The sequence below is a fragment of the Mauremys mutica genome, chromosome 15 (genome assembly GCF_020497125.1).
Source record: "Mauremys mutica isolate MM-2020 ecotype Southern chromosome 15, ASM2049712v1, whole genome shotgun sequence".
Taxonomy (NCBI): domain Eukaryota; kingdom Metazoa; phylum Chordata; order Testudines; family Geoemydidae; genus Mauremys; species Mauremys mutica.
In genome coordinates, this window is record NC_059086.1 from 3359939 (window position 1) to 3383358 (window position 23420).

Below are 23420 nucleotides of genomic sequence, written 5' to 3' on the forward strand. Positions count from 1 at the left end.
ACCATCCAGACTGACTCCCCGTGCTCCAGGGGAGTCACTCTGGAGACCCCGGTACCCTGCAGAGTCCCCTTGTGTACCACAGCCTGATCAACACTCCAGAGGCCCTTCTCCCAGGAGCAGAGGAAGAGACACCCCCCCACCCAAGTCTGAGTGACTCTTCCAAAGAGACCCCATAGCCAGAGACACCCCCTCATATGCCCCAGGAACTGAGACTACAACTCAGCGCCCTTGATCAGAACACAAATTCATCCTGTCTCTCAGAGATGAGTTAGAATTTAATGAGCATGGTCTGCATGTAAATACTTCACAACAGTACAGAGCCAGTAGTAATGTCTCTGGAGGATATCTGCCATGATACAAATGCAGACGTGACTAAAACTCCTTTCCTGCTAAGCAGGGAACTTTACAATCCCACGACACCTCTCAGCGCCGAGGCGCTTATTTCTTCTTCTGAACATGGGCGCAGTCATATTTCCCACGCACTATTTTGAGCTTCACCCCCGGCAAGTCCTGTGTCCTTCCACCTTCCACCAGCACAATACTGTGCTCCTGCAAGTTGTGACCTTCTCCGGGAATGAAGCAGACCACCTCCTTGCCGTTGCTGAGCCGCACCCGGGCACACTTTCTGTTGGCAGAGTTGGGCTTCTTGGGCTTGCGAATCATGGTCTTGAGGACCACTCCCTTGAGCTGGGGGTTGCCAAAGGTGGGGCCAAGTTTGAGTGGGGGAAACTTTGGCTTGCCCTTACGGTGGATCTGGTTGAGGGTGGCCATGGTGCGGGTTTCCAGCTGGCCCAGAGCTTGGGTTAATGGCCATCTCCCTGGTACAAAGGCAAGAGGGAAAGGATTGATACCTATAAGGAAGAGAAGTTTCATTAATTACCACTTGGGAACAATCTGACTAATCCAAGCTGGCATCCCTTTCTGTACCAATGATCCATCTATTGCTGTAGGAGACCAGAACAATGGTCCATCTATAATAATGCCTAGCTCTTACCTAGCACTTTTCATCAGTAAATCTCAAGGCACTTTACAAAAGAGGTTATCATCATCCCCATTTTACAGATGGGAAAACTGAGGCACGTGGCAAGACCGTGACTTGCCCAAGATCACTCCGCAGGCCAGAGCCAGAGCCAGGAATAGAACCCGGGTCTCCTGAGTTCTGCTCTAGTGCTCTTTCCACTAGGGATTATGTCTCATGCTGTGCTGGGCCCAACTTAGTATAGCATCAGACATCTTTTTAATCCATTATCCCACCTCTTACCATGCTAGATAGGACCATGGTACTCTGCCTCCAACCCGTGCTTCAGAGAAAGGCATGGACCCCTGCCCAATTATTCAAATTGTGCAACCCTGGGATTATTTCTTCCTGTCCCCCAGCTGGTTGTTCCTGAAGCAACAAAAACGGTAAGAGATTTAGAACAGAGTTTCTCAACGATCAGTCCGTGGAGCGGTGCTGGTCCCTGAGATCTCGCTCACACAGTTTAGGAGGCAGCAAGACCATCCCTGGTATCGAAAAGGTTAAGAAACACTGATTTAGAAGACCTATGGGGAAAGGCTGAAAGAACTGGGCACGTTTAGTCTAGAGAAAAGAAGACTGAGGGAGAACAAATATGTACAAGGTGTGGGGGAAGGCCAGCTCAGTGGTTTGAGCATTAGCCTGCTAAACACAGGGTTGTGAGTTCAGCCCTTGATGGGGCCACTTAGGGATCTGGGGCAAAATCAGTACTTGGTCCTGCTAGTGAAGGCAGGGGGCTGGACTCAATGACCTTTCAGGATCCCTTCCAGTTCTATGAGATAGGTATATCTCCATATATTAAAGACGACTAATCAATTGTTCTCCATTTCCTCTGAGGGGAGGACACGAAGGAACCAGATTTGTTTCAAGGGAGATTTTGGTCATATATTAAGAAACTCTCTAACTCCAAGCATGGTTAAGTACTGGAACAGGTTACCAAGGGAGGTTGTGGAAGCCCCGTCGTTGTCTAACCTGTGCTTAAAAACCACCAAACACCTGCCAGGGATGGTCCATTGATAGTTACACCTGCCATCCTGCCTCAGCACAGGGGGAAAGGCTAGATGATTTCTCGAGGTCCCCTCCAGTCCCATATTTCTATGAATACTGGGAGCCAGTATAGTTACTAAATGCACTTTTTGCATAGCAAAGCAATACAGAGCAACACTCCAGAATCAGACTCAATGCAATGAACAGAAACAGATACATACTCCATCTCAAAGGTGATGCCAGCAACCTCAGGAAACCCCTGCACGACATTCTCCGCATTAAAAGCTCATTAAAGCCCCAGAGACCATGAATACAAGTCCCCTGGAAGAAAGGAAAACAGGAAGTTAATATTTCTGGAGGGCAGGAACTCCAGCTACCACACTGATAGGCAAGGTCTTAGTCAAGTGAGACAAGATGGTTTATGGTATTGGTAACTGACTACGGAGCTTATCACTTTAAAATCACTAGCCCAGAAGAAAAGCGGGTGAGAACTGCTACTATCTGACAGGGGTTTGTTGCTGTACGTGTCATGAGTCTGGCAAGTCTCTGCCCAGTTCCTAGGCAAAATGACGCATCCAGGTTACAAAGCTCCTTTGCCAAACACTAAACCATCACAGACCCACTTTCCTAGAGCAGATTCCTGCAGATTCAGATTGAATGGTCCAGTGGTGCATGTGTATGGAAGGCTTAGCCTGTTTTCTACCTGTGTAGGGACACCCCTGGCCCACCAGGGCTGAGAATCTAACAATGGTTTTGAAAAAGGGGGCACAGTAATGGGGGCAAGGAAGGGGTGTGTGGGGGGGGGCTTTTCAGCAGGACAAATCACCTGGTTTGGGGAGGGTACAAATCCCCTACACCCCCAAAGCCATTGGGAGGGGAAGAGTGGGACAGGCACCAGATTGTGAAAAAGGGGGGGGGTCACCCACATCCATGGAGGAGCAGCTAGGAGGGGACCACAAATGGAGAGGAAATGGGGTCCTCTCCCCAGCCCCAGAGTAGTAGTTGGGGGAAGAGGGGTGGCTGAAAGGCGGGGCACTAAGTGGGGAGGGGAACCCCACTCCCCCAATCACAGGGGAGCAGCTGGGGGGGGGAGAGAAGAGTGAAATAGGAAGGAACTAGGGACACCAGGTAAGGCGGATGGGACCACACAGCAGCTGGGAGGAGACTAGAGAGAGGTCTGGGCACCAGATGGGGGGGGAGTATCCCCCAACCACAGAGGGGCAGCTGGGGGAGGGGGGGCAGCTGGCAGGAGAACGGGAGGTGTGTCCCCCCCCCGGCCCACGCCCCGGAGAAGCAGCTGGGGGAGGGGGGGCCCCCACAGCCCAGCAGTTATGGGGTCACCGGGACCCCGCCCGCCCGAGGAGCCGCTGGGGAGATGGAGGGGGCTGGGCACCAGGCAGGGCTGGAATGTTTGTGCCCCGCCGGGAACAAGTAGGGGGAGGGGCCAGGGCCCTAGATGGGGGAGGGGGCTGTGTCCCCCCATGCACCGGTGGGGGAGGGGGGCGGTGCAGCCCCTCGCTCTCCTTCCCCCCCACACTGACCTCACTCCGCAGCCGCCATCTTGCCGCCCCCCGCTCTCTGATTGGTTTCGACCGCGCCGCCTCTTGGTTGGCCGCACGAGAGCCGAGCCCCGCCCCGCCCCGCCCCGCCTCTAGCGGCGCCACCGTTCTTGATTGGTCGCGGCTGGACTCGCTCGGGCAGGTAGGCGGAGCGCTGCTGTCGCTCAGGGAGCCTTGCTCCTTCTGATTGGCCGGGTAGAGTCAGGAGGCGGGGTCATGGTGGGGTCCTACGGGAGAGCGCTGGGGTCATTCCGCGCACCAGTCACAGGCCTGACTGCAGTGCAGTCTGGTGATGGTGGGGTCTAATGGTTAAAGCAGGGGAGCCAGGACTCCTGGGTTCTCTCCCCAGCTCTGCTGCTGAGCCCTTGTGTGAGCTTCAGGCCACGTCCTCTTCCGGTCCTGGCCAGAGCTTGTCCCACTGCAGAGCGGGAGGGAGGCCGGGGCAGTGGGGCTGGGTCACTCGCTGCCTGGGGAAAGCTTTGGGTAGCCTAGGGGCACCAGCCACACCCAGCGCACACACCCCATTACTGGCTGTCAGGGGCACTGTTACCCCAGTGAGTGACACTGAGGCAGGTGCCCCCCAGCGATGGTTCGGCCTTTCGTTGCCCCTGAGAGCTTCCTTGGGAGGAACAGGTCACTGCAGAGCTGTCTCAGGCTTCACACGCTGTTTCATGCACCCCAGTCCCACCTGTACGATCCTGAGCTTCACCCCTTCTCTGAGCACGCCGGGCAGCAGCTGGACCTCACTGAGTTGAACAGCAGCATCTCCTTGGATGGATTCTTGGCAGCTTGCAACCTGCTGCTCAGGGAACACTGGGGGCACAGCTGCCTGCCCCTCCTGGGCCAGACCACCCAGTACAAAGTCGGGGAGAAGAGGGGAGAGCTCTTCCCCTACAACCCCCACATGGATCATTTAATTACCACCACACCTCACTGCAAACTCCTCCTGCTCTCTCTCAGCTGTGCCTGGTCCCCAAGTTTCTCCCTCTCTTTGACAGGAGAAGAACTGGGACATTCAGCTTGGGCCTGTCTCACCTTCAAGGCAGCTGAGCTGTGAAAGCACCCACACCACACGCTGTTCAGAAAAGCACTTTAATCTTCAGTAACAAGCCGCACAGCTGGTGGTATCATCTTCAGCGACTCCATTTGGGGACAGAGCCCTGTGAAACTGACCAGCTAATACATTCACTGGCCCCTCTTTTCCGGTGAGGGATCAGCTCAAACCTTCCATGCCCTTTTATTAATAAAAACAATTCAGGCCAACAGGAAACCCGTTAGCTCTCTCAGTAACTAACCTACCGGGGATTTCAGCCCAGGCCCATGGGATCATTTTAAATGATAACAGCCTGGCCCAAAGGGCCACCATCCATCCCAGCTCTCTGCGCACCGAGGGAATGGGCTGGGAGGTTGCTCAGTGCTAGGACTGAATAGCTACCTTAGTTCCATTCTCGTTCTCTCCGGTGTAAATCAGGCCTAAGTCCATTGGAGTCAGAAGGCCTCTTTCTTCACTCAACCCTTTGAGCAGTAGGAGAATCAGAGCCTCAGACTTCAATGGGGGCAGAATTTGGGTTTGTTTTTTTTTTTGAGAGAGGTAACAGAGCACCAGATCTCCCAGCATCACGCCTCCAAGTCAACAGGACGATATCCCCTGCTGGTGTAAGAGAGCAAAGACATCAATGGCAGGAAATGGTTAATATCAGCAGAAATTCTGGCCTGTCTGTACTAGTAGGGCTAAGACCCATCCTGATGACTGCACACAGGACCAGCTGATGCACTGAAGGCCGTCGCTGGGCCATGTGGCAGAACTTACTCCCCAGTCCCCTAGAAAGGTCTTGCCCATCAACCCCTGCTGGGAGTGGGTTCTCCGACTCCCACCTATAACCCCCTGCCCATGCCCCGTGATCATGCCTTAGTACAAGTGGGTGTAAGGCAAAGTCCACTCCTCGCCCCCCCCAAAATGGGGAGGGAACTGCACCAAAGCACTGCTAGACCCCCTTTCTGGTCTCATGTAGACCTGTGTGAAACTGGAGTCACTCCACTGGAGTCTTTCCAGATTTAGACACCCGTCAGTTACTTCAGAATCCGACCCTTGGTGTACGTCAGCAAAAGGCCTGAGTGGCTACTACGCCCGGCTTTGCTGGGATCCGAGTGCAGTGAGAACAGACCTGAAGATTATGTTTCCCATAAATTCCTGGACAATCAACAAGCAGCTGTTTATGTTTGTCTAGGGTCTACCCTGTATGGTATTCTCGTGAGCACTGCACTACCCGTAGCTTGCAGGAGCTGGGTTCTAATCCCCCTTCCCAAGAACCATGCAATCTAAGTAGCATGGGAGGTGGGAGGGGTATTTTGCTCACCTGCCTGTGAATTTGGATACACATCAGACAGGCAACACCACAGGCATCAGCTGGCAGAAAAAAATCTGAACACATAGAACACACAGTAAGATCCCAACCCACCTCTCTGCAGCTTCCTAACGGAAATGTGGCAGAGACGATCTGAAAATTCCTCATCATGGTGGTTAAAAAACCACCTCAAACAACTATTTTTTTAACCCCTACATGGCTCTGATGACACAATCCCAAAGCCCCCCAGACAGAGGCACAAGCCCAATTGTTTCCATCTTTAATTGTTTCCCCTTCAAGAGGGGGAGGGATAGCTCAGTGGTTTGAGCATTGGCCTGCTAAACCCAGGGTTGTGAACTCAGTCCTTGAGGGGCTGCTTAGGGATCTGGGGCAAAAATTGGTCCTGCTAGTGGAGGCAGGGGGCTGGACTCCATGACTTTTCGAGGTCCCTTCCAGTTCTAGGAGATTGGTATATCTCCAATTATTACCAAAGACTTGTTGCTTCTGCTGTGCAGGGGCAGGTTCACACTGACTGAAGTCAGGCACTAGGAACCTAAAGATTCGCCACGGTGCTCTTTGGTCCTGCGGAGGATGAGCCTGGCCAGAAAGAACGGACTGAAAAAGCTCTTCAGGCAAAGGGGCGTATTATTTCAAGGAGACGCATCCCCCTGATTTGTTCTCGGACAGGAGAGGAGCTCGCAGAGGCAAATGGAGATCATCATTCCGGCTCACGTGAGAGATTCATGGGGACCCGCTCCTGGCTCTCGGTTGAGCTCCACCATGACTGTGGAGTTGGTGATCCGTGTGCCGTAGTGTCCTGCCCAGTAAAGAATGTCCTTCCCTTTGTGGAGGAAATGCACATACCGCACTCCGCGGCCGTACTGCCTGAACCGGTGGGACACCTGGGAGGGAAGGAAAAGGAACCCAAATTGACCTCTGGACCCTGTCACAAATCCGTGTGCTCCAGAGAGAGGAAGCAGGGGCTACACAGACTGGTGACGATATTCTTGCAGGGCAGGGGCTGGGCAAAACGGAATAGCTGCTGTGCAGCGAGAGGGGGGTCGGAGAGCAGGCCTGCCCCACATTCCCCCCAAGTGGTGGCCTAAGTTCCCAGTAAGGTGCCCGGCTGCGCAGCAGCCTATTTAGTGCTGGGCAGGCGCTCAGGGAACCTGCCCGGCCGGGGCGCCTCTCCCCTAACTCAGGCCCGGACCTACCAAGGTCATGGGAGGGGCGGCCTGAACCAAGCCCCGTCTGGGACCTCCCTCAGCCAGGGACAGAGATGCCCCAGCCCTGGCCTGGCCCTCCTGTGGCCGGGCGGCTATCCCAGGATCCGAGCCCCAGAGCTGCCGCAGCAGGGAGAGGCACCTCTCTCCCCAGCCCAAGGGCTGCTGCAGGGGAGGTCCTCACTCCCTGCCATAGCCATGGAGCACCCTCCTGCACCCCAAACCCCTCATCCTCAGCCCCACCCCTCAGCCCGCACCCTCAGCCAGCCCCTCACCCCCTGCACCCCAACCCTCTGCCCCAGCCCTGAGCCCCCTCCCACACCTCCCCTCCATATTGGTGCACATAACCAGGGTTGATAAAATTCAATGGTTTTTTTTTTAAATTAGAAAAAAAAATTTTTTTTGATAAAATGCTTTTTGAGGAAGAAACTTATCTAAAGATAGTTTTAATTAAGATCTCTTTGAGCTATAATGTATCTCCTCATGGAAGAGGGATTATAAATTCTAACTCTATGGTATGAGACAATGTATTCATGTCATGTTGAAGAAAAGCTTTGTAAAGGAGCTCCAATGGTTCATGGATTAGGGACCCAAGTTTATGGGGTTTCAAGGGCTTCTGTATAGATTATTTAGGTCAGAGATGGGCAAACTACGGCCCGTGGGACTGTCCTGCCTGACCCTTGAGCTGCCGGCTGGGGAGGCTAGCCCCCAGCTCCTCCCCTGCTACCTCAGCTGGCCGTGCTGCCAGGTTGTTGGGGGTGGAATAGATCTGGACAAGGAGAAGTCTGGAGATAAATGTGAGAAGGGAGGCACAGGCAGTAGAAACAAAAGTGAAACTGTCTGAGCAGCATATCCCAGAAGTCTTGAGGTCTTTCTGAGTGTAGCCTTCACTGATTTGAGATCCACCGCACCATTCTCTCGCTAGAAGGGAAAACCTATAATGGCAGCAGGCCGTAAAAGAGACCCAGTCTGGGTCCCATCTATCTCTGAGTTCTGAAGAATATGTATTAAGGTTATAACAACCAACACGAATGCACTTGTATGTAGAAATCCATGATTAAAAAGCGTCTTCCTGACTAGTGATTAAATAACACAATTCACATAACTAAATTCATTCCGTACATGGGTGGGAAATATTAGAGGGAGCACTGGCAGTGACTCCCATCCCTGAGTTTGGGCCCGGCTCCAGCCGCTTGCAGAATTCAGAGGAGCCCTCTCGAGCGTCACGTAACACAAGTGCTCAAGCACAAGTGGGGCCATTCCTGCCTCCTTCCTGGCCCTGGTGCAGCTGGATGCAGAGCTTTGCCTGCTGAGTGGGGCGGGCAGGAATAGTTTTTTTGTTTTTGTTGCACTGACTAGGCCTAGCCATCTGCGGCCTGTGGTGGGATAGTGGATAGAGGACTGGATGTCAGGAGACCCATGTTCAATTCCTCTCTCTGCCACCGCCACCTGCGCCTCCTCTCCTCTAATAAAACATACATAATTTTACAAATTACACCCACGTCATCCCTACCACTTTTCAATGGTAGATCTCAAAGTGCTTTACAATAGAGCTTGGTATTGTTATCCCCCTTTCACAGGGAAACTGAGGCACAGGGAGGGGAAGTGACTTGCCGACTTGCCAGTGGCTGCGTTGGTTCTAGAACCCAGGTGTCCTGACTCCCAGTCCCTAAATGTTCCCAGAGAGCTGGCAACGGAGTTGGCTCACCTGGTGATACTGCGAGTCACTCGTCCGTGGTAAGCGAAGGGGACCAGCCTGGAATTCAGCGATTACAGTACTTCTGTTAGCAGCCAGGAGCTTGACGCAGATGGAGTATTCACAGCCACAGTCATACCGGGCGCCCCACCTGCGGGACGGGAACAGACGTTGGGGAACTAGGAACCTCGGGGGGAGGGAGAGGGGGGGCAGCAAGGGAGACAGGACACAGCCCGCGAATGTAGAATGTAACAGGAATCTTGGGAACACACCCAGCCGAATCCAACTCATGCAGCACCACCGGCTATTTGGTCCACAACAGTCTGGGGATTGCACCAGCATCTTAGCTCCAAGCACTGTAACATCCTCACCCGCTGGTCTTGTCTAGCCCAGCAACTTCGGGGAAGCCCGTCTACAATCCTAGCCAGCAAATCCGAGAACAGACATCACCTGCGACATGCATTTGACGCAAGTCCCTGACCAAGAGCTGGGCGGGAGAAACTCACTGTTAATTAAAGCAGTGAGACGGGTTGGATTTTTGCGGGCTAACAGGGCTCCCAACCCACATCTCTGGGTCCTCCGAGGGGACCTCCAGCAAAAAAACCTCAAACATATCAAACAAGGTTCAACAGGCTTGATATTTTTAAGGCTTAAAAACAACAACTCCCAAACAAACCCAAACCCTTTAATTTTGAGGCACAGGTAGGGGCCCATTTTTTTTTCTTTAGGGAGAAGAGGGTGAAATTTACCAATCAGAGACGTAGATTTCCGGTTGGTAGGTATCCAGCAGTTCTTCCCACAACCCCTCCTTTTGAAGATCTACGAGCTGCGATTTGACGCACCAGCTACAGAGGGGAAAAGAAAACCCTAATGAGATATTTCCAGAGCACCTAACTGAGATCACAGCCACATCGTGCTGGGCGCTGCGCAGACTCTGTGGATGCTGAGGGGTGGGGAAAAGGATATTAGTGGACAGCTGTTGAAATCCTACTGTAGATAAGGCATCAGTGGTTTTAATGTGTTGACAGGTCAAGATGAACTCTAGGAAGAGACAATCGCTGTCCCAGAGTATACATTGCAAACATGGTGGACAAAGGTTGGGAGGGGAAACCGAGGCACAGAGGAAGTAGTTTTTGCTCAAGGTCACACAGCAGAGCCAGGAACAGAGCTTAGATGTTCAAGCCTCCGGGCACTCCCCCAGTACAGCTCCCTGTGTAGACAGGCAAAGCTGCCATAAGCCATGATTTGAACTCATGGGGTCAGCTCTCCGACTGTAAATAATGTCTGTTGTAGGAGTTTCCTGGGGCAGCTATGCCCGGGGCTGGAATTGGGGCAAATCAGAAGTGCAGAGAAGGCTTTGTAAATCTGGAGCAACACCATTCCCAGTTCTCGCCTGCCAGACACCTTGGGCCAATACGGATACCTGGGTAGAGTGTGTGTGTCATGATGACACAAGGGCAGCACAGAGTCAGGGCCTGCATCTGATCTTGGTTATACTGCTGCTAATCCAGAGCAACTCCACATTTACTTAGGGCTTGTCTACACTGGCAAGATTCTGCGCAGTGAAGCAGCTTTTTGTGTTCAAACTGCAGACGTGTACACACTGCCAAGCCACTTTGTGCGCAGAAACGCCGCAGTTTCAGCACTGCAAAACCCCCACCTCGACGAGAGTCATAAGGCTGTTTGCGCACAGGCTCCAGCGCTCTATTGCCAGTGTACACACTTGATTGCTATTGTGCTGTAATTGGTTTCCAGAGCTGTCCCATAATCCCTCAAGTGACATCCCAGGGTTTCCCCCTTCCCCTGCTTCAGGCTGGTTGCTTCCTGCCACTGTCTGAACTTACAAGACAGCCTGCTGGCCCCCTCTCTGTCTCCCCAAACACACTGCCTCTCTCCCCTCCATACACACCCACCCAGCCCAGTTCAGTTCAGTTGAAAAGCAGCTGGCAATGCAGTAGGATGCCCATGGAACAATGGGATTGGGAAACCTGCATCATGTGACGTTATGCCTGCCCATGAGGCATTGCAAACCCTTCCGAAGCCCCTGCGGCCAGCTGCACAGTGGGATAGCTCCCACAATGCACTGCTGTCTTTGCCCTTGCAAGACCTGCTAATGTGGATGTGCTCCAGCATCACAAGGAGCACAGTGTGGACACACAACAGTGGTTTAATTCCAGTGTTTTAATAAAAGTGGAATAACTTGTGGCGCAGAAACTTACCAATGTGGACACACCTTTAGACCATGTCCCCAGTAGAAGCACTTTGCCGGTATAAATCCCAGGATACCCTGTTTGCAGATAAAACTACCCTCCCTGAGCGAAACAAGCACTCCCAGTAACAGTGCACCGTACTGTAAAACTGAATCCACAGTGCGGGATGCTGCTAGCACAACTCTCTTCCCAACGCCTGACTGACAGATCTGTGCTGGCAGAAATCTGAGGTGTAGCCCTGGCCTAAATTCAGAGCCACTCTGGATTTACTGGTGTGTACATATATTTGGGACATCACAGTACAGGCTGCAGGGCAGACTCAGGCCTGGCATCTCCGGGTCTCATTTATGCTGGGTCAATCCAAGTGACTCTGGATTCATAGGAGCACCCGCCAGACCAGCACCGGTCTGACCTTTGGAGAACAGGGAGCTTCCTGCCGCATGGGAAAGCTGGGGGGCAAAAGGAAAGGGGACAGACTCACTAAAAGGATGAGACGAAGCAGGTCTGGGCCAGGGCGCCCTTGACCGGGCAGAGGTTGTCTTCCACCTTCCAGCCATCGCCCCCATGCTGCACCTGCCAGTGAGAGAACTGATCTGCGGGAAGAGAATGTGTCAGCGGGAGGACGGGGTGAGGTTCAGTGGAAGCTGGTTTGATGGGGCCGGGGACGACACCCTGCTGGGCAGGGGAGAGGGAGGGGTGAGTTAATGTGGCTCTTGAAAATAAACAGGGAGAGAAATAAATATGGGGGGGGGGGTTACTGGGGAGGAGGGAGACTCCACCTCCTTTCCTGACACCCCACCCAGACCCTCAAATACCTTTTTACTGCAGTGCCCCCGTCACCCCCTCCCCCACCAGTGCTAATTCCCCCCATCCCCCACTCTGGTGCTCCCTCTCCCTTGCCCCCCCCCACAGTCTCCCTGGTGCCCCTCCCCACATACACACTCCTCAGTGCTCCCCACTCACCTCCTGCTCTCCCACCTGCTCCCCCTCCCCCAGCACCTGGCACTGGCCACTGTGGGAAGACAGGCCACTGGGACAGATGGAGCACGGGTCTGACCCACTGGGGCCGATCTTACGGTGACCCCCCCCCCGACTCTCCTCGCCTCCTCCCATAACCCCCCCCCACGTTCCCACCCGTCCCTACCCCCCTTCCCTCGCCCCCGGGGCCGGCACCCACCCTGCCCGCAGGGGTTCCGGAGCAGGTTGCGCCCGAAGGGCTCCAGGAGGCAGATCCGGCTCCACCGCGGCGGGGGGCAGAGGCGGGCGGCCGCCAGGGTGGCCCCCAAGCCCGGCCGCCTCTCGCCCTGCAGCCGCCAGACCGTGGGCCCGTCGATGAGGTCCCGCCAGCGGCGACACACCGGCCGGCAGCGGGTCACCAGGGCGCGGCCCGGGACCCAGCTCAGGATCAGCGCCAGCAGCTCGTCCGGGAGCCGGTTCAGGTCCAGCGGGGCCGGAGGAGCCCGGCTCCCCCCCTGCCCCATGTCCGCGGGGCGGCCTGGCTCGCTCAGGCCCAGCTACCGCTCCTCGCCGCATCCGCTCATGTGATCCCGGCCCCGCCTTGGACCCGCCCCGGCCTCGTTTACACGGGTGCAAAGCGAGCGCCGGATTCCCCCCCTTGCAAGCCAGGGGGCGCCTGAAACAGGCTGCGGGAAACGCCCCCAGCTCCGGGTTCCCCGCTCAGCCCCGCTGCAGGGTCTGGCACCTGGCTCTGGTTGCCCGCTGGTGTAAATCGGTTCCACCCCCCCCCGCCCCCCTCCTTCACCTGGCACTGGCCACCTTTGAGAAAGCTCCCAGCCTCCCCTGCTCCCCTGGAGCCGGGCCGGCTCCAGACCCCAGCGCGCCAAGCAGGCGCATGGGGCGGCTCTTTCCCGGGGGGGGGGCAGCATTTGGCTCCGGCGGACCTGCCGCAGTCATGCCTGCGGGAGGTCCACCGGAGCCCGGGACGAGCGGACCTGCCGCAGGCATGACTGCGGCGGGTCCCCTCTTCCCGCGGCTCCGGTTGAGCTCCCACAGGCATGCCTGGGGCGGGTGCGCTGGTCCCGTGGCTCGGACGGAGCTCCCCCAGGCATGCCTGCGGGAGCTCAACCGGAGCCACGGGAAGAGGGGACCCGCCGCTGACACTTTTGCCCCGGCTGCGGGACCGGGGAAGGGGGGCGCTCTAATTCATAGAGCCGCCCCTGCCCTGGAGCTGGGCAGAGAACCCAGGAGTCCTGGCTCCCAGCCCCTCTGGCTCTAACCCAAGGGTGGCCAAACTGCGGCTCAGGAGCAACATGGATGCAGCTCCTTGTATGCAGTAGTTTCCCCTGGACTTGAAATTAGGGGGGTGTTTGAATTTACAGGGGGGATGTTACGGCCAATGAGACATATGAAAGAGATATGAATAAATGTTTTGTTAGGATAATGCAAATTTAACATAAGGAGAATGCAAGTTACACCAAACCACATAACAGGTCTAGAGTTCTTACAAAATACAATTAAAAAAAAAAGTATTTAATTTAAGGATTGACTTTTGAAAAGTAAGCCATCATGGGATAAGAGGGAAGTCCTGTCATAGATGTGTAACTGGTTAAAATATGGGAAACAAAGGGTAGGAATAAATGATCAGTTTTCAGAATGGAGCGAGATAAATAGTGGTATCCCAGAGGGGTCGGTACTGGGACCAGTGCTGTTCAACATACTCATAAATGATCTGGAAAAATGGGTAAACAGTGAGGTGACAAAATTTTCAGATGATACAAAACTATTCAAGATAGTTAAGTCCCAGGCAGACTGTGAAGAGTTAAAAAGGGATCTCACAAAACTGGGTGACTGGGCAACAAAATGGCAGATGAAATTCAATGCTGATAAATGCAAAGTAACGCACATTGGAAAACAATCTCAACTATACATATAAAATGAAGGAGTTTGAATTAGCTGTTAACACCCAAAAAACAGATCTTGGAGTCACTGTGGATCGTTCTCTGAAAACATCCACTCAATGTGCAGCGGCAGCCAAAAAAAGCAAACAATGTTGGGAATCATTAAGAAAGGGATAGATAATAAGACAGAAAATATCATATTGCCGCTCTATAAATCCATGGTATGTGCACGCCTTGAATAATGTGTGCAGATCTGGTCACCCCGTCCCAAAAGAGAGATATTGGAAATGGAAAAGGTACAGAGATGGGCAACTGAAATGATGAGGGGTATGAAACAGGAGGAGAAATTAAAATGACTGGGAATTTTCAGCTTAGAAAAGAGATAACTAAGGGGGGATACGATAGAGGTCAGTCAGCCCAGGCTAAGTACAGTTCTACAGACCTTTACTTGTACAATAAGAACAACATTTCATCCCCCCACATTCATAGAGTTGGAAGGGACCTCAGGAGATCATCTAGTCTAACTGCTGCTCAAAGCAGGACCAATCCCCACCCAAATCACCCCCTCAAGGATTGAGCTCACAATTCAGGGTTTAGCAGGCCAATGCTCAAACCACTGAGCTATCCTTCAAGTGATTTGTAACCCAACCCCAGCCAAAATCTATCACTTGGGCAACACAGCTCTGTTTGCTGGCTCCCTAGATAGATTAGGTGTGAATGTAAATACAATCTGTTCCTGAAGCCTTTCCCCCCAGCCCCCAGCTTATCATCAGCTGTCAGGGAGAGCTCATTTAGAGTCTGCTTACAAATCATCATTTGAAATTAGTAGGTTGGCCATCACTGAAATGAACGCACTGACATTGTCATAAAAAACAGATGTATAAGGAAGCTAGTCCATGTTCATACTTTTGAAATCTAGTACACTTTTTCAGATCTATGTATTTTATCATACACTATATATGCTTTTAAAGTGTGTTTCAATTTCAATTTCCAAACAGTCACTAAATTGACATGTTTCAGAGTAGCAGCCGTGTTAGTCTGTATCCGCAAAAAGAACAGGCGTACTTGTGGTACCTTAGAGACTAACACATTTATTTGAGCATAAGCTTTTGTGGGCTACAGTCCACTTCATCAGACACATAGAACGGACCATATAGTCAGGACGGACGGACGGACACACACACACACACACACACACACAGAGAACATGAAAAGGTGGGAGTTGCACAACCAACTCTAAGATGCTAATTAATTAAGATGAGCTATTGTCAGCAGGAGAAAAAAAAACTTTTGTAGTGATAATCAAGATGACCCACTCAAGATAGTTTGACAAGAAGGTGTGAGGATACTTAATGTGGGGAAATAGATTCAATGTGTGTAATGCTTCAGCCATTCCCAGTCTCTATTTAAGCCTAAATTGATTGTATCTAGTTTGCATATTAATTCACGTTCAGCTGTTTCTCATTGGAGTTTGGTTTTGAAGCTTCTCTGTTGGAAAATTGCCACCATTAAATCTGTTACTGAATGGCCAGAGAGGTTGAAGTGTTCTCCTATTGGTGTTTGAATGTTATAATTCTTGGCATCTGATTTGCGTCCCATTTATTCTTTTGCATAGAGACTGTCTGGTTTGGCCAATGTACATGGCAGAGGGGCATTGCTGGCACATGATGGCATATATCACATTGGTAGATGTGTAAAAGCAGCAAAGAGTACTGTGGCACCTTATAGACTAACAGACGTTTTGCAGCATGAGCTTTTGTGGGTGAATATCCACTTCGTCGGATGCATGAAAGGAAGGAGGAGAACTCTTCCCCTACATGCATCATTTAATTACCACCACACCCACTGCAAATGCCTGTCCACTGCCTCCTGCTCTCTCTCAGCTGTGCCTGGTCCCCAAGTTTCTTCCTCTCACTGAAGGGAGAAGAACTGGGACATTCAGCTTGGGCCTGTCTCACCTTCAAGCCAGCTGAGCTGTGAAAGCACCCACACCACACGCTGTTCAGAAAAGCACTTGAATCTTCAGTAACATGCTGCACAGCTGGTTGTATCATCTTCAGCGACTCCATTTGGGGACAGAGCCCTGTGAAAATGACCAGCTAATACATTCCCTGGCCCCTCTTTTCCGTTGAGGGACCAGCTCAAATTTTCCATGCCCTTTTATTAATAAAAACAACTCAGGCCAACAGGAAACCCGTTAGCTCTCTCAGTAACTAACCTACCGGGGAGTTCAGCCCAGGCCCGTGGGGTCATTTTAAACAATAACAGCCTGGCCCAAAGGGCCACCATCCATCCCGGCTCTCTGCGCACCAAGGGAACGGGTTGGGAGGTTGCTCAGCGCTAGGACTCAATAGCTACCCTAGCTCCCTTCTCCTTCTCTCCGGTGTAAATCAGGCCTAAGTAAATTGGAGTCAGCAGGCCTCATTCCTCGCTCACTCAGTTCTGGCCTGTCTGTACTAGTAGGGCTAAGATCCATCCTGATGACTGCACACAGGACCAGCTGATGCACTGAAGGCCGTCGCTGGCTCATGTGGCAGAAATCGGACCCCAGTCCTCTAGAAAGGTCTTGCCCATCAGCCTCCCATCAACCCCTGCTGGGAGTGGGCTCTGCGGCTCCGCCTATAACCCCCTGCCCACCTGGGTGAATCTGGAGTCACTGCACTGGAGTCTTTCCAGATTTACACACCCGTCAGTTACTTCAGAAGCTGACGCTTGGTTTAAGTCAGCAAAAGGCCTGAGCGTCTACCCTGCCTGGCTTTGCTCCGATCCGAGTGCAGTGAGAACAGACCTGAAGGTTACGTTCCCCAGAAACTCCTGGACAATCAACAAGTGGCTATTTACCTTTGTCTAGGGGCTGCCCTGTATGGTATTCTCCTGAGCACTGCACTACCCATAGCTTGGAGGAGCTGGGTTCTAATCCCCCTTCCCCAGAACCATGCAATCTAATTAGCATGGGGGACAGGAGGGTATATTTTGCTCACCTGTGAATCTGGATACACATCAGACAGGCAACACCACAGGCATCAGCTGGCAGAAAACTCTTCCATTAACAGACCACGCAGCGAGCTCCCAACCCACCTCTCTGCAGCTTCCCAACAGAAACATGGCAGAGACGATCTGAAAATTCCTGATCTGAAAATTCCTCATCGTGGTGGTTAAAAAACCCCACCCTAAACAACTATTTTTTTAACCCCTTCATGCTCTGATGACACAATCCCAAAGCCTCCCAAATAGAGGCACCAGCCCAATTGTTTCCATCTTTAAAGTCTTGTTGCTTCTGCCGTCCAGGGGCAGGTTCACACTGACCGAAGTCAGGCACTAAAGATTCACCACGGTGCTCTTTTATCCTGCGTGGGATGAGGCTGGCTAGAAAGAATGGACTGAAAAAGCTTCTCAGGCAAAGGGGCGTATTAATTTCAAGGAGAAGCAGCCCCCTGATTTGTTCTAGGACGGGAGAGGAGCTCGCAGAGGCAAATGCAGATCATCATTCCGGCTCGCATGAGAGATTCGCAGAGACCCGCTCCTGGCTCTCAGCTGAGCTTCACCATGACTGTGGAGTTGGTGATCCGTGCGCCGTAGTGTCCTGCCCAGAAATGAGTGTCCTTCCCTTGGTGGTGGAATTGCACATACCGCACTCCACGGCCGTACTGCCTGAACCGGTGGGACACCTGGGAGGGAAGGAAAAGGAACCCAAATTGATCTCTGGACCCTGTCACAAATCCGTGTGCTCCAGAGAGAGGAAGCAGGGGCTACACAGATTGGTGAAGACATTCTTGCAGGGCAGGGGCTGGGCATCTAGCCTGCAGCCCCAGTGCCAGAGCTGCTGCCGCGAGGAGAGGAGCCTGTCTCCCCACAGCCCAAGTGCTACTGCGGGCAGAGAGAGCTGTGGGGGGGCCTCTCTCCCTGCCATAGGACCAGAGCACCCTTCTGCACCCCAAGCCCCTCATCCCCAGCCACATCCCAGAGCTCACATCCCCAACCAGAGCCCTCACCCCCTACACCCCAAGCCCCTCATCCCCAGCCTCATCCCAGAGCTCACATCCCCAACCAGAGCCCTCACCCCCTACACCCCAAGCCCCTCATCCCAGAGCCCACACCCCCAACCAGAGCCCTCACCCCCTACACCCCAAGCCCCTCATCCCCAGCCTCATCCCAGAGCCCACACCCCCTGCACCCCAACCTTCTTTCTCAGCCCTGACCCCTCATCCCCAGCCCCACCCGAGTCCAAATCTTCAGCCAAAGCCCTCATACCCCTGCACCCAAATCCTCTGCCTCTGTCCCAGCCCTGAGCCCCCTCCCACACATCAACTCCATAGGGGGGCACATAACCAGGGTGGATAAAAATCAATTATTTAAAAAAAAAATCAGATTTTTTTGATAAAATGCTTTTTGAGGGGAAAACACATATCTAAAAATCATTTTAATGAAGACACATTATAGCTCAAAGATCTCTCATCATGGAACAGGGATTATAAATTCTACCGGATGAGACAACATATTCATGTCATGTTGAAGAAAAGTTTTGTAAATGAGTTCCAACAGTTCATGGATTAGGGACCCAATCTTATGGGGTTCCAGGAGCTCCTGTATAGATTATTTAAATTTATCTTTCTACCTACCCAATGGGACTCAGAGCTCAGTCTAGAAGATACCATCAGAGATGCTTAGTTTTGCTGTTCTCAAACTGTTGATTTGTGTCTACAGAAATAACATGCTTGTTAACAGCAAAAATGTTTTTAAATAAATAATGTACAGAGGTGAGAAATAACAAACCTCAACCCTATTGTCCCTCTGCAAACTGGTGTACTGTCAGTCCCTTACCTCTCTCTAAAAGTGCAAAATTTCAAAAAGTTCAGTGAATAGAACTGTTGGGGGCGGAATAGATCTGGACAAGGAGAAATCTGGAGATAAATGTGAGAAGGGAGGCACAGGCAGTAGAAACAAAAGTGAAACTGTCTGAGCAGCATATTCCAGAAGTCTTGAGGTCTTTCTGAGTGTAGCCTTCACTGATTTGAGATCCACCGCACCATTCTCTCGCTAGAAGGGAAAACCAATAATGGCAGCAGGCTGTAAAAGAGACCCAGTCTGGGTCCCATCGATCTCTGAGTTGTGAGGAATATGTATTAAGGTTATAACAACCAACAAGAATGCACTTTTATGTAGAAATCCATGATAAAATCGAGTCTTCCTGACTAGTGATTTACATAACGACACAATTCACATAACAAAATTCATTCCGCACATGGGTGGGAAAAATTAGAGGGAGCCCTGGCGGTGACTCCCGTCCCTGAGTCTGGGCCCGGCTCCAGCCGCTTGCAGAATTCAGAGGAGCCCTCTCGAGCGTCACGTAACACGAGTGTCTGTGCACAGGTGGGGCCATTCCTGCCTCCTTCCTGGCCCTGGTGCAGCTGGATGCAGAGCTTTGCCTGCCGAGTGGGGCGGGCAGGAATAGTTTTTTTGTCTTTGTTTTTGTTGCACCGACTAGGCCTAGCCATCTGCCGCCTGTGGTGGGCTAGTGGATAGAGGACTGGATGTCAAGAGACCCATGTTCAATTCCTCTCTCTGCCAGCGCCACTCGCTCCTCCTCTCCTCCGTGTTGAAACATACATAATTTTACAAATTACGCCCACTTCATCCCTACCGCTTTTCAGTGGCAGATCTCAAAGCACTTTACAGTGGAGCTTGGTATCAGGGTGACCAGACAGCGAGTATGAAAAACTGGGACAGGGGGTGGAGGGTAATAGGCACCTATATAAGACAAAGCCCCAAACATCAGGTCACCCTACTTGGTCTTGTTATCCCCTTTTCACAGGGAAACTGAGGCACAGGGCGGGGAAGTGACTTGCCCAAAGTCAACCCAGTGGCTGAGACGGTTCTAGAACCCAGGGGTCCTGACTCCCAGTCCCTTAATGTGCCCAGAGAGCTGGCAACGGAGCCGGCTCACCTGGTGATATTGCTGGTCATTCCATTGTTGTACGGGATCGGGGTTGGCCTGGAATTCAGCGATTACAGTACTTCTGTTGGCAGCCAGGAGCTTGACGCAGATGGAGTATTCACAGCCACAGTCAAACCGGGCGCCCCACCTGCGGGACGGGAACAGACGTTGGGAAACAAGGAACCTCAGGGGGCAGCAAGAGGGAGACAGGACACAGCCCCCGAATGTAGAATGTAACAGAAATCTTGGGAACACACACAGCCGAATCCAACTCATGCAGCACCACCGGCTTTTTGGTCCCAATCAATCAGGGGATTGCACCAGCATCTTAGCTCCAAGCACTGTAACATCCTCACCCGCTGGTCTTCGCTAGCCCAGCAACTTCAGGGAAGCCCGTCTGCAATCCTAGGCAGCAAATCCGAGAACAGACGCGACCTGTGACATGCATTTGACGTAAGCCGCTGACCAAGAGTTGGGCGGGAGAAACTCTCTGTTAAAAATCCAACCCTTGTCACTGCTTTAATTAAGGCTAAGAGGGCTCCCAACCCACATCTCTGGGTCCTCCAGGTTCAACAGGCTTGATATTGTTAAGGCTTAAAAAAACAACCACCCCTAAACAAGCCCAAACCCACAGAGGTCTTATTTTAGTCATCAGAAATCAGCAGCAAAGACACAAATCCATTTCTTTCAGCAGGTCACAATTCAGGCCTCTAGGGAGAAGAGGGTGAAACTTACCAATCGGAGATGTAGATTTCTGGTTGGTAGGTATCCAGCAGCTCTTCCCACAACCCCTCCTCTAGAAGATCTACCAGCTGCGATTTGACGCACCAGCTACAGAGGGGAAAAGGAAACACCCGGGGCTGGAAACGGGGCAAATCAGAAGTGAAGAGAAGGCCTCGTAAATCTGGAGCGACACTGTTCCCAGTTCTCCCTGCCGACACTTGGGTAGAGTGTACGTGTTCATGTGTCATGATGACACAAGGGCAGCACTGAGTCAGGGCCTGCATTTGATCTTGGTTATACCGCTGCAATTCAGGAGTGATTACACAGAAGTGACTCCAGATTTACTTAGGGCTTGTCTACACTGTCAAGTTTCTGCGCAGTGAAGCAGCTTTCTGCACTCAAACTGCAGACGTGTTCACACTGCCAAGCCACTCTGTGCGCAGAAACTCTGCAGGTGCAGCGCTGCAAAAAACCCACCTCAACAAGTTCTTAGGCTGTTTGCACAGAGGCTCCAGTGCTCTATTGCCCGTGTACACACTTGATTGCTATTGTGCTGTAATTGGCTTCCGGAGCTGTCCCATAATCCCTCAAGGGACATCCCAGGGTTTCCCCCTTCCCCTGCCTCAGGACTGGTTGCTTCCTGCCACTGTCTGAACTTACAAGACATCCTGCTGGGCCCCTCTCTGGCCCGCAAAACACACTTCCTCTCTCCCCTCCATACACACCCACCCAGCCCAGTTCAGTTGAAAAGCAGCTGGCAATGCAGTAGGATGCCCTGGAACAATGGGATTGGGAAACCTGCATCATGTGACGTTGTGCCTGCCCATGAGGCATTGCAAACCCTTCCCCAAGTTGCACAGTGGGATAGCTCCCACAATGCACTGCTGTCTTGCCCTTGCAAGACCTGCTAATGTGGATGTGCTCCAGCATCACAAGGAGCACAGTGTGGACACCCAACAGCAGTTTAATTCCAGCGCTTTAATAACTGTGGAATAACTTGTGGCGCAGAAACTTGCCAGTGTAGACACACCCTTAGACCATGTCCTCTGTAGGAGCCCTTTGCCGGTATAAGAATCCCAGGATACCCTGTTGGCAGATAAAACCACCCTCTGAGTAACAATGCACCGTACTGTATAACTGAATTCACACTGGCTAGCACAGCTCTCTTCCCAACGCCTGACCGACAGATCTGCCCTGGCAGAAATCTGTACCATATCCCTGGCCTAAATCCAGAGCCACTCCGGATTTACTGGTGTTTACATATATTTGGTATAATACTGTACAAGGTGCAGGGCAGACTCAGGCCTGGCACCTCTGGATCTCCTTTATGCTGGGTCGATCCAGAGTGACTCTGGATTTATAGGGGCACATGCCAGATGAGGACCCGTCTGGCCTTTGGAGAACAGGGAGCTTTCTGCCGCACGAGGAAGGTGGGGGGCAAACGGGAAGGCCCAGGGGACAGACTCACCCAAAGGATGAGACGAAGCAGGTCTGGGCCGGGGCACCCTCGACCGGGCAGCGGTTCTCTTCCACCTGCCAGCCATGGCCCCCATGCTGCACCTGCCAGTGAGAGAACTGATCTGTGGGAAGAAAATGTGTCAGGGGGAGGACGGGGCGAGGTGCAGTGGGAGCTGGTTTGATGGGGCCGGGGACGACACCCTGCTGGGCACCCATTCCCAGGGGAGGGGGAGGAGTGAGTTAATGTGGCTCTTGAAAATAAACAGGGAGAGAAATAAATATGCGGGGGGTTACTGGGGAGGAGGGAGACTCCACCTCCTTTCCTGACACCCCTCCCAGACTCTCAAATACCTTTTTATCCCAGTGCCCCCGTCACCCCCTCCCCCACCAGTGCTAATTCCCCCCTCCCCCCACTCTGGTGCTCCCTCTCCCTTGCCCCCCACAACCCACACTCTCCCTGGTGCCCCCCCCACCTACACACTCCTCAGTGCTCCCCACTCACCTCCTGCTCTGCCACCTGCTCCCCCTCCCCCAGCACCTGGCATTGGCCACTGTGGGGAGACAGGACACTGGGACAGATGGAGCACGGGTCTGACCCACTGGGGCCGATCTTATGGTGACCCCCCCCCCGACTCTCCTCGCCTCCTCCCATAACCCCCCCCCCACGTTCCCACCCGTCCCTACCCCCCTTCCCTCGCCCCCGGGGCCGGCACCCACCCTGCCCGCAGGGGTTCCGGAGCAGGTTGCGCCCGAAGGGCTCCAGGAGGCAGATCCGGCTCCACCGCGGCGGGGGGCAGAGGCGGGCGGCCGCCAGGGTGGCCCCCAAGCCCGGCCGCCTCTCGCCCTGCAGCCGCCAGACCGTGGGCCCGTCGATGAGGTCCCGCCAGCGGCGACACACCGGCCGGCAGCGGGTCAGCAGGTCGCGGCCCGGGACCCAGCTCAGGATCCGCGCCAGCAGCGCGTCCGGGAGCCGGTCCAGGGCCGGGGCAGACGGGCGCGTCCCGCCCGGCCTTTCCCCGAAAACAGCGAGATGCTGCAGCCGCCGCTCATACCGCGCCCCGTCCAGGGCTTCCCGAATGGGCCGCACCCTCTCCTCCGGGGGAGGCTGGCTCCCCCCCTGCCCCATGTCCGCGGGCCGGCCTAGCTCGCTCAGGCCCAGCTACCGCTCCTCGCCGCATCCGCTCATGTGATCCCAGCCCCGCCTTGGACCCGCCCCGGCCTCGTTTACACGGCTGCAAACCGAGCACCGGATCCCGCCCCTTGCAAGCCAGGAGGCGCCTGAAACAGGCTGCGGGAAACGGCCCCAGCTCCGCGTTCGCCGCTCAGCCCCGCTGCAGGGTCTGGCACCGGCTCTGGTCGCCCGCTGGTGTAAATCGATCCCCCCCCTCTCCTGCTCCCCTCCTTCAAGTAG

General features: G+C 53.4%; 3 protein-coding genes across 5 annotated transcripts; all 3 read right to left on the bottom strand.

Annotated features, from left to right (window-relative positions):
• Positions 1–248: 248 nt before the first annotated feature.
• Positions 249–3656, bottom strand: MRPS12 (mitochondrial ribosomal protein S12). The gene is made up of 3 exons (XM_044988708.1): positions 3544–3656; positions 2224–2323; positions 249–851 (listed from the first exon to the last, which is right to left on the bottom strand). Exons 2-3 carry the CDS (start codon positions 2279–2281, stop codon positions 439–441), a joined length of 471 nt encoding a protein of 156 aa, XP_044844643.1. The 5' UTR covers positions 2282–2323; positions 3544–3656; the 3' UTR covers positions 249–438.
• A 983-nt stretch (positions 3657–4639) lies between these two features.
• Positions 4640–12672, bottom strand: LOC123350233 (F-box only protein 17-like). Of its 2 annotated transcripts, none has more exons than XM_044988704.1 (5): positions 12213–12660; positions 11517–11628; positions 9575–9670; positions 8838–8976; positions 4640–6808 (listed from the first exon to the last, which is right to left on the bottom strand). In XM_044988704.1, the coding sequence occupies exons 1-5, from the start codon at positions 12514–12516 to the stop codon at positions 6635–6637; spliced, it is 825 nt and encodes a 274-aa protein (XP_044844639.1). In that variant the 5' UTR covers positions 12517–12660; the 3' UTR covers positions 4640–6634. The 2 variants fall into 2 exon arrangements, with proteins under 2 accessions (XP_044844639.1, XP_044844640.1); XM_044988705.1 differs by lacking the exon at positions 4640–6808 and adding an exon at positions 8298–8594 and having other exon boundaries at positions 12213–12672.
• Positions 12673–15894: 3222 nt separating this feature from the next.
• Positions 15895–23278, bottom strand: LOC123350232 (F-box only protein 17-like). Of its 2 annotated transcripts, XM_044988702.1 has the most exons (5): positions 22727–23270; positions 22020–22131; positions 20564–20659; positions 19838–19976; positions 15895–17561 (listed from the first exon to the last, which is right to left on the bottom strand). In XM_044988702.1, exons 1-5 carry the CDS (start codon positions 23133–23135, stop codon positions 17424–17426), a joined length of 894 nt encoding a protein of 297 aa, XP_044844637.1. In that variant the 5' UTR covers positions 23136–23270; the 3' UTR covers positions 15895–17423. The 2 variants fall into 2 exon arrangements, with proteins under 2 accessions (XP_044844637.1, XP_044844638.1); XM_044988703.1 differs by lacking the exon at positions 19838–19976 and having other exon boundaries at positions 22727–23278.
• Positions 23279–23420: the final 142 nt, after the last annotated feature.